The sequence below is a fragment of the Hibiscus syriacus genome, unplaced genomic scaffold, assembly GCF_006381635.1.
Source record: "Hibiscus syriacus cultivar Baekdansim isolate YM2019G1 unplaced genomic scaffold, ASM638163v2 tig00000340_pilon, whole genome shotgun sequence".
Taxonomy (NCBI): domain Eukaryota; kingdom Viridiplantae; phylum Streptophyta; class Magnoliopsida; order Malvales; family Malvaceae; genus Hibiscus; species Hibiscus syriacus.
The window spans coordinates 7911691-7923180 of record NW_024061783.1 but is presented as its reverse complement, the minus strand read 5'-3'; the positions used below and the strand labels follow the sequence as shown (position 1 = coordinate 7923180).

The following is an 11490-nucleotide window of genomic DNA, read 5'->3' as shown; positions in this document are numbered from 1 at the left end:
TATAAAAGAAAAGTTAAAATTGGGGCCAAATTTGAAAGACAATTAACGTTGATATTGCGCATTAAGGGGGGAAATGAATGTTTTAACTTTAAACTTTTCTTCTCTATTTTTCGAAAATCCAAGTAATTTTCTAAGATCAGGCCTCGGGATTATTAGATCTACAAGATAGATTTTTAAAAAACATTACCGTTCATCATCCAAAAATGCTTTTATTTGGGTTTGACTCGAGCAAAAATAATGGAGAAACACACATGCAAAGACTTAAAGCGATAAAGGTACAAGCTTTTACCTTTTCTACTTATTTTCCTCTTCAAGAATCACGTTTTTTGCTCCGATTTGCTAGTAATTTTTGCTGTTTATTTCGTATCTCGTGTCTTACAAATGGGGAGGATTACATGTATTTATAGTGGAAAAAAACTAACTAACAATAGAATCCTAATGCAACTAGACTCCTTGCTCGGTTGTTGCACGTTTATTGGTGTGGTTGTTGCTTTAAAAGATATGGTGGTCGAATAGTCCTCTTAGGAGAGGAACTCTTGCTAGCTCTATCTTTTAAGAAAATTGGTGTCTACAATAAGTCATATTTTACAACTCGGAGTTGACTTAAAAAAATTTCGAGTCGAGTCAAATTTTTTAGAACTATTTAAATTTAATTGTAAATATTTAATATTATGATATCATTTGATTCTTATTTAAATGATATTTTATAATCATATATAATACATATATATATTTTCGTATTTTTTTCATATGTGATTTACATATAGCATATAAAGTTGAGGGATTTTACTCAAACTTCGACTCAAACTTGAAAATCAATCTACTAATTACTAAAAATTTCGAGTTATTTGAGTTGTATTTTACAACTCGATTTGAACTTAAAACTTTTTCGATCGAATTTATAAAATTATAACTCGAAGTCAATTTGAGTCGAGTTTTTTCAAATTGGGTAGAGTCGAAAATGCTGAATTTTCAAGTCAATTCGAGTTTTGCTCAGCCTATTGAATTAGCACTTTTTTTACTTACGTATTATAATTAAGTATTATGTTAATAAATAATTTTAAAAATATCATTTTAATAAATAATCCTAAATATAATAATATATGGGCTTAATCCAGAAGAGTTTGATTGGATTTTGTGTGACGAAGAAATCCAAATCTAATTATGAGGCCCAAACTCCAAAAGAAAGTGTTGTGTTTTCTCGGATAAAATAAACAAATGCTGATATAATTTTGGGTAAACTACAAGATTAATACTCCAACTATCAATTTTGTTTTATTTTAGTCACACAACTATTATTGTTTTTCAAAATCATGTCTAACGTTATATTTTAGTCATCCACCATTAAAAAATTAACAGTGATGCTGAATTGTCTTTTTATAATTTTTATAATGATGATTTGGCTTAACTTATGGCTAGGGGTGACAATTTAATCAGAAACCGACGGATTCTAAACCAATCCAACCTGATAAGGTTAATTTTTCTTAAAAACTTTATAGTTCGGGTCTGGTCGTGTCAGATTATATATAGGGGTGAGGTCGGGTATGGTTCTAGTGGAGGGTGAAAACTTTTCGACCCGACTTGACCCGGGAGTAATAGTGTAATTTTCCTATATAAATATATAGATAATTGCTATAATATTCCTCTCTATTGTTTTTTTTAATTGGGTCCTTATTTTATATCATATTGGGTCAGGGTCGGACTTATACTCTAGAAAATCAGGTTGGGGCATGTTAGGATTGAGGAAATTTGTTCTTCGGGTTGGGGTTGAGTGGAGGATATATATATATTTGGGTCGGTCTGGTTGAGCAAAAACTCGACCAAACCCGACCCATTTTCATCCCTACTTATGGCGAGACGTCTGGATTACTTGTGGGTAATCAAAATAAAACCAAAAGGTAACGCTAATTATGATTTTGAAATAAAAAAATTGTTAAATGTCTAAAATGAAATAAAAGTAATAATTGAGATACTAAATGTGTAGTTTACCCTTTATTTTTACCGAGGGATATTCTTCCCTACGTCCACCCACGTGGCGAAAGACAAATTATTATATTATATGATGAATTGGACATACTCGCACAGTAAATTAAAATAAATATTATATATATATTTATCCTTCCGATTTTTAAGGTTTTATTTTGATTAATTCAGATTGATTCGGTCGCACATCTAATTATGGTAGATGAGTCTCTCAGTGAAATTTATTTACATACTCAAAAACTCGAATTCAAATTCTAGACATGCTTAAACGAAATTAAGTTGTTTATATGTTAATAAATAAATATTATATTATTGATTATGACTTTAGAGCCAGAAGGTTTTAAAACATTGGAACCAGAAATTTAATTAATAATTAGGTAGGAAATTGCATGAAAACAGAAGCAAAGTAGATGGGATGATAAAAGTGATGAACAAACATCTCAATTCAACATCTCAAATCTGGCAATGAAAAGAAAAGCCGACACCCAACTTTGCTCTTTTTCTTATAAAAAAAAATCAAAGGATTGGGTATCTTTGTTTTACGCATAATTTGAATTGATCATGGAGAAGAAGAAGATGGAGGTGGATGCTGCTTTGGAAGGGTTTTCGCCGATCTCTACAACTAGGATTTCCTGGAATTCCAGGAAACGATCCGGTATTCCTTTCCACTTCTCTCTTTTTTTGTTTTTCATGATTTCACTGAAATACCCAAATTCTTCATAATCCATTCACCTTTTCTTGAAAATTTTACTGTGAATTCCTGGTTTCAGGGAACCCCAATTAATGGTATTGGTGACCTCTGAAATTTATGGTGTTTTTGTTCATGAGTAGTGGTTACTTTAATTTACCTGGTTTTCTTGAATAGGTTGTTTTGCTTGCCTTTGCTGCATCATCTTCATCATTTTAATTAGGGTTAACTGTACGTGTAGTATCCTATCTATCATTTTGTTTCATTTTGATCATTCAATTACTTTTTTTAAATAATACACGTTACGTTTTTGTTTTATTTCAATCGCATACCGTAAAAAAATTGACAGAATTATTAACGTTACGTTTTTTTATTTTTTTGAATAATGACATAGAATTATCTTATGGTGACACTTCAATTTCATAATTCATTTTTTAATAATAGAATATTAAAAAAATCAAAATTAAATGTTAGGTATAATTTAAAATAATAATTAGATGACTAAAACGAAATAAAAGTGATAATTGGAGTACTGAACATGTAATCTACTCTTTTATTTACTCTTTTAATATTGGAGTTGGTTTATTTATGACTAAAAATATTAAGAAAAATAAATGGGAGCAACTACCACTCGTAATTTGCATAAAACAACATTGAATTTTTTTTATTAATCTAGGGTAAATATAAAGATGTTCGAACTTAAAATATTAATGAATAATAATAATTCTTTTATCACGTTATTGAAATTCGTGCGTTGAATCTTCTTCTTTAAGTATGAAAAGGAAACTTTGTATTTCATTTGTTTTTTCTTTAATTGATAGTCACGTGACAATCAAGCAAGTTCAGGTTAAGCTGTTAGCTTCTTCAAACAAACAAAAAACATTAACTTTCAAAGTTTAATTTCATATAAATTAATGTAGGCCAAAAATGGACGTTTGACAAAAGCAGTAATAAATAATTAGAAATTAATTTGAAAATAAGTTTGATCCATTAAGTTTTAGTTTGGTTGAATTTTGCTGGTGGTTTTTAATTTAATTTTGTTATTCAATTCTTATTTCGAACGGTTTTATGATAGAAAGTAATAATAAAACTTATTTATAAAAACAATTTTATTGAAGTCCCACAAAACTCTTCTGTTGACTAGGATATAGTATGAGAAATTAATAATATTTTTTTCAAAAATAAAATTTGACATAGTGTGCATATGGTTAGTGGTGGTTATGGATTGGATTGAATTTTTAATCTACCTTAATTCGATTCGAGTATTATATCTTTCTATATGTGTCTAATTTAGGTTCAAAGAGGTTTCACTTCACTCGATTTTAGGGTAAAAAATTGCATATGATCCTATCGACAAACATATATAATTAATTTTAGGATAAACTACATGTTTAATACTTAAACTATTACTTTTGTCCCGTTTTGGTATATAAACTTTCATTTTTTTAAAAATTGTATCTAACATTTTTTTGTACCCGCGGTTAAAAATTTAACAGAAATTGTTGTATGTGACACATTTTAAGTGTAAATTACATCATTCATCACTCAACTATCTTCTCACTCTTATTTTGATCACTGGAATTTATTTTTTAATTTAATTACTTAACTTGCATATTACTCCTAATTTAATCACTCTAACTTTCAAATTTATTTTTTCTTTTAATTGTATATTAATAAAATAATAATAAAAATGTCATGTTACAAAAATTATTAATAAATTAAATTAGAGTGATTAGAGTAATTTGAAAGTTGTGTAGTTAAATTGATTTTTTTAAAATTTTAGTTAAGGGTAAGCAAAATTCGATTCGGCTCGAAAAAAAATTCAGCTTGACTCAACTCAACTTCGAGTTGTAATTTCATAATCTCAACTAGACTCAAAAAAATTCAAATTCAAATCGAGTTATAAAATACAACTCGAATAACTAGAATATTAACTCGAAATTTTTAGTAATTAGTGGATTAATTTTGAAGTTTGAGTCGAGTCACTTCACGTTGTATGATATATGTGTATCACATATGAAAGAATATGAAGAAATATATATGTATTGTATATGGTTATAAAAAATCATTTAAATTATAATATAAAAATCATAGTATTATAAATATTTACAAATTTTTTTTATTAATATGGGGTAAGTATAAGGTAGTATCTGCTCAAAGATAACTCTTAATCATTTGAGATTGAAAGCTCATACATCTGACATTCATGGTGCTTGAACTCGGGATTTTAAGGAATAACTACTCGTTTACTTACTGAAGTCCTTGATTCATGCTATAAATATTTACAATTAAATTTAAACAGAAATTCAAAAACTCGAGTCAACTCGAATTTTATAAACTCAATTCTACTCGAAAAAGTTTCAAGTCAAGTTCAAGTTATAAAATAATACTCGTCAACTCGAATAACTCAAAAAATTTTGTCTTGACTCGACTCAATAAAAAGCTTAGCCCTAACTCTAGTGACCAAAATATGAGTGAGAAGATAGTTAAGTGATGCATGATGTAATTTACCCATAAAAATGGTATGTATAGAAGTTCCATTAAGTTTTTAACTGCAGAGTACCAAAATGAAACCTAAACTAAAATTAAGTATGGTTTTGAAAAAAAAATTAGGTACCAAAATAAAATAAAAATAATAATTTAGAGATTAAATGTGTAGTTTATCTTTATTTTTATTAAATAAAATATGTATTTAATTAAAAAATACATGAAAATATTATTATAATTATCATTAAAAATATATAAAAAAATAATTATAATATTATCTCGAATCGAGTAAAATACTTTCACTCTAAATCAAACTCAATCTCATCTTAAAAAGCCCGATTCAAACTCCAGTTAAAAATATTCAACTAATAAAATCATATTGAAACTTATTTAATTTGAATCAAATACCTATCTCTGAAAAAGGCTGATATATTTTTAATTCATATAAAAGCCTATTTTGTTGATAATGGGTGATGGGTGCCGAGTGCGGCAACTTAATATAAGGTTAAAATAAAATGTTATTGGTTTTGTTATTGTTTAAATAATAAAATCGATAAAAAATTACCTAAAATATTATTATTTTTACCTAAAACATTTTTTTAACATTTTCAATCATTTTTAGCGCCTAATAATGTTTTTCGATCATTTTTAACGCCTAATAACATTTTCGGTTATTTTTTACCGATTCTGTAATTTAAACAATAACAAAATCAGTAACGTATTTTTTTAACCGTATATTAAACCCGCCGAACGTGAGCATTTCCCGGGTGCCGAAAGACATTTCACATCATAGATTTCAAGCACATGTCCCACTTATTAAATAGTTAAAGAAATCGTTGATGTTCCTAGAGGTCATGAGTTCTAGCATCAACGACTGCAAGGGTGATTGAACGTCCATTGTTAAATGATTGAAAATATTTAGAACATGTACTACTTTATAAACACTTTTAGCTTAATAAAAAAACAATTATATTTTTATTATCTGTCTATTGCCATTAAACCTACGTATCTCTTAATTAAGGCACAATTCTAAGAAGAGGATTTAATATACTACAGTAAATTAATTTTCAAATTAGCTAGGTTTTTATTTTCAACAATCAAGTTTATATGATTTATATTATTCGGGTTCAGATGTGAATTAAATACGAGTATGTTTATATAATTGAGAGGTTGGCGGGCTGGATCCTCTTTAAAAAATTAAAAAATTTTAAATTCTCATATAATTTAAATTTTTTCTTCATAATTTATTTTTACCCTCTAGAATTTTGTAAATTCGTTCCTTTAATATAAAATTTTACGTTTTTCATCATCGAGATGGTTCAATGAGTTCAATTTTAGTTTAGAAATGCATGCAAAATCAGTTAGAAGTAGTATGTTTTAACTTCTCTCCGACAGCTAGCGGGAGGAATTTAGACAAGGCAAGACAAGAAGGGACTGCTAATGTGACACCCACCAAACAGGATGAACCAACTCTTGATCAAGACAATACACCGGATTCCACTACAACTTCTGAACATTCGGAGCGCCGGAAGGCTCTGTTTGATCCACTAGAGCCTATAAAAAACATCAACGGTCGGCGACCATCGACTGAATCTTTGCTTCCCCCACCCAGCTTTGATGCTGCATGCTATCCAAAGGGCTCGCTGATCGGAAAGAAGAGGAAGCTGGTAAATGTTGATGTTGTGGAGAGCATGCGAAGGATTGCAGTCCAGGAAATGAACAGAAAGGTAAGGATGATTTATGGCTTAAACTATTTGGCTCATTTCTCATATTCGTGTCTGAATATGTTTTGAATTTGAGTACTTTAAAAACGAAGAGTCGGTATGCCACCTTGATTTTATGGAGTCTGCAATTTGTATAGTAGGAAAGGTCCATAGGACTAATACTAGAGACAATGGGAGGTAAGTCGAAATGGTTGAAAAATGTCTGAATATGTGCAGGGCCGATTCTGACTTTTTCTTGGCTCGGGATAAAATTAAAAAAAATGGGTCTTAATTTAAAAGAATATTAAAAAAATATGCAATATAAAATTTTAATTAAATTTTAATTAAATTAAATAAATATTAATTCATTAAAATATCAAAAATGTCAAAAACATATTTAAGCATATAAATACTTATAAAAAAACATTGTCTTCGAGCATTTCTTGATGCAAAATCATTGATGATAGTGTCAACATCAATGCTTTCCAACATATTTTTTCAATATATAACATAGCTAGCCTATTTAATCTTTCTTGTGACATTGTTGACCTCAAGTAACTCTTCAATAATTTCAGCTTACATTCAATGATTTCCAACATATTTTTCTCAATATATAACATAGCTAGCCCATTTAATCTTTCTTGTGACATTGTTGACCTCAAGTAACTCTTCAATAATTTCAGCTTTGAAAAACTTCTTTATGCGGATGCTGCCGTTACCGGCATTGTTAATCAGATTCGATAAGCAATTGAAACATTAGGATAACAATCTCTAGCTTTAACAAACCCAATAACTTCAAGCGTTAACATGAATACATTTGGCAAAGTCAATTGCAACACTTTCATTTCAGAAAAAAAAATCATATGCATCAACATCCGACAAATTATTATGAGAAAAAATAATCTTAAAATTATTACAACATTCTTTTAATTTATTGTCATCCAATGACTTCAATCTTGTAGAATCAATTAAAAATCCAAAATAATTTTCAAAAATCTTTAACTGCTCAAATCTATCTTTCAAAGAAGCGACCGCCATATCAACAACAATAAAAAAATAATTAACTTTAAAAGACTCATCTGCTGATTGCATTTCTTTATCATGGTCATTCTCATCAAATTGTCTTTTTCTAAAAATACGACACTTAGTCGGAAAAATTAGCTCTATGTTCATATTTAATGCAAGACTTTTAACAATATCTATACTAGCTTCGAACCCCTTATTTCTATAGTTTTCAAAATATGACATTACACCTTCCAACTCCTTTATGGTAGTATTAATGCACATTGATTTAGATTGTAATTTCTTACTTACAGTGTTGATAGCAAATAAAATATCATACCAGATAACCATTCCAAGTAAGAATTCAAAACTTTGAAGGGCACTAGCTAAACTTTCTACTTCACTTTTTGTTTTTGCATCATTACCACAATATTCATATAATTGTAACAAAGCTAACCTTTAGGAGCATGACATTTAATAGCTTTGACACTTTTAATTTGACTTTCCCATCGAGTATCAGATAAAGATTTCACAATTTCCGGAACATTATCTCATAAAATTTTCACTTTTTGGTACGTTTTACAATCCCAAAAAAAAGAAATAGCTTTAACACAAGATTGTGCCATATCAGAAAGAGAGAGATTAAGATTATGACAAGTGCATGGCATATATAAAGCTCTAGGATTTATTTCAAGCAATCTCTTTTGAACACCTTGGTGTTTTCCTTTCATATTAGAACCATTGTCAGATCCTTGGCCCCTCACATCATCAACGTTCAACTCTAGAGATTGCAATGTATTTACTAATTCATTGAAAAGCCCCAATCCAGATGTATCATCCATTTTCAATAACTCTAAAAAGTACTCTTCTATTTTTACTTTGTTGTTTGACATATTTACGCATCGCACTATTAGTGTCATTTGTTCTTGATGACTTACATCAGGGATACAGTCAAGAATAATAGAGAAATACTTTGCCTTCTGGATGATCTTTAGAATAGAAGTTCTAATACTATGGGCCAAGAGAGAGATTAGTTGATTTTGAATGTTATGACCAAGATAATGATAATGAATATTTTCATTTTGAATACGTCTCATATGGTCTTGCATAGGCAAATCAAATTCAGCAATCATTTCAATTAATCCTAAAAAGTTTCCATTATTCTCATCGTAGATTTTCTCACTAGATCCTTGAAAAGCTAAATTATTTTTAGCAAGACATTTTACAACACAAACTATTCTTATTAAAACTTGCCTCCAACGTTCTTTCTCTTTTGAAATTCCTTGTTGTAAATCTTTATCAAGTGTTTGATTAGTTTTTAATCTCACTTTTAATTCACTCCAAATATTCATGTTAGTCATATGCTCAATACTATTTTCATGTTGTTCGAGTCTCTCACTAAGATTCTTCTAATCATTTAATCCATCATTTGCTAAATAACTCTTATTGTTTTGCTTTGTAAACAATTTACAACAAAAACAATAAACTTTGTCCACATGTTTAGAATAGACCAACCATTTTCTATCGCTAATCTCTCCCTTACTCAACTTTCTAGAAAAATAAGCATATGAAAAATGCATAGAATTATTGGCTAAGAGAAATTTCAAATTCAATTCTCTTATAGGTCCCTTTTCAACTAAAATATCTCTAAATTTATTATCAAGATTACCCCAATTTCTAGGATCATAAATTTCCATAGCATGGACTAAGTGTTGATCAATCCCAACATCTTCAACATTAGACTCATTTTGTGCATGATTATGGACATTTAAATTAGAAATGTCACCATCTATATGATTTAGGATATCATGGTAATTTGCATCAGTAACACCTAGATTGTTACAATTTGAAGAACTATCAAGATTATTTAAATTCCCAACAATATCATTTAAATTTTTATTAGAAAGCTCTCCTACTCCACTTTTAAAGAATTTATCAAGAGCTCCCTTTTGTGATTCTATTAAATCATCTATTTGTTTTCTTTTTTTTTCTTTTTTCACTACTAGACAAATGTTTTTTAGGCAACATTATATAACAATGCAACTAATGTAGAAAAGAACAATAACACCTGTAAATGGGAAGATCCTAGATCGAAGTATTTATACGCCAAATTCGCAACACCGTAATGATTGAACTTAGAAGGAAGATGAAGTATCTGCATATTCACGTTTGACATTTTATATCCAAAATTTATGAAAAAAAGAGAATAAGTTTATCTATAATTTAGAAATATATAAAATAAAAATTAAAAAAAAAATAAAAATAATTTGGAAACACGAACTTACTTAGGATTTTAAAAATATCTTCAATGACCACAATTGATGATAAGTAATTGTGATTTTGTGTTTGTGAATTGTGAGAAATATGGGAAATTGAAAATTGAAAATTGAGAACAATAAGAAATAAGTTAATTTTACTTCAATGTTCTCCTATCATTTATAGGAAATAAAAAGTAACCGTTATAAACATTATGATTAATTTAGTTTTTTAACGTTATGATGAGAACAATAAGTCAATAAGAAATAAGTTCATGGGCCCTCTTGCATTAATTAAGAAAATAGTATATTAGTATTTATGGGCTATGTTTTTAATTTAGTTTATTAAAATATAATAAATTAATATAAATTTAAATTATGGGCCCTGGGAGGGTGCCCCTCTTGCCCCTGCCCAGAGCCGGCCCTGAATATGTGTTGAATTCAAGTACTTTAAAAACGAAGAGTTGGTATGCCACCTTGATTTGTAGAGTCTGCAACTTGTATAGTAGGAAATGTCCATAGGATTATTACTAGAGACAATGGGAGGTAAGTCGAAATGGTTGAAAAATGCAGGATAGGGAAATTGACGGGTTGAACAAGCAGTTGGAAGAAGACTCGAGTTGCGTAGAATATCTGCAACTACAACTTTTACAAGAGAAAAGTAAAAGATGGGAGGTAGAGAGGAAGGATGCGATGCTTCAAGAACATATATCGATGCTGATGAATATGTTGCAGGAAAGTCCAGATGTTGATGAAACATGAAGAAAATTTCATTTGTTTGTTGGTTTAATTCTTTTGTTGGTTTAATTCTTTTGTTTGTAGAGTTTAGCATGTATGTTGTGTTAGATATGGTTAAGTTTGTTTGGCGTGTAAGTTGAGTAGCTTTCTTACGCTTTCAAAGTTGTCTCAACTAATCTATACGTTTCTTTCGTGGAAAATAAATTTCGAAAAATCATTTTCATAAAATAAATTATATATTTTTTCAGAAAATTGTTTTTGCAGTATTTTAATGATATTATTTTTTATTGCTTAGTAAATTTTATGAAAATTATTTATTACAAATATCGAATAAATAAATAAAATTATTTAGTATAAAAAATTAATGTTATTATTTTAAAAAATATTAGAATAATTTATGTTAATAATATTATTAAAATATTATTTCTATAATTTTATAAATAAAATATTAAGACTATGATATTTTATTAAAATAAAAATATTATCAATTAAATTATTTTTTTATTAAAATAAAAATATTATATTATAATATTAAAATAATAAATAATAAATATTATTAATTATATTAATTAATTATTAAAATACATTATTATAATATTAAACTAAGAATGTTATATTATATTTTAAAAAATTA

General features: G+C 28.1%; 1 protein-coding gene across 1 annotated transcript; it reads left to right on the top strand.

Annotated features, from left to right (window-relative positions):
• The first annotated feature begins 2390 nt into the window (after positions 1 to 2390).
• Positions 2391 to 10995, top strand: LOC120198711 (protein HEADING DATE REPRESSOR 1-like). Its single transcript, XM_039199997.1, has 3 exons — positions 2391 to 2638; positions 6554 to 6885; positions 10692 to 10995. The coding sequence occupies exons 1-3, from the start codon at positions 2545 to 2547 to the stop codon at positions 10878 to 10880; spliced, it is 615 nt and encodes a 204-aa protein (XP_039055928.1). The 5' UTR covers positions 2391 to 2544; the 3' UTR covers positions 10881 to 10995.
• Positions 10996 to 11490: the final 495 nt, after the last annotated feature.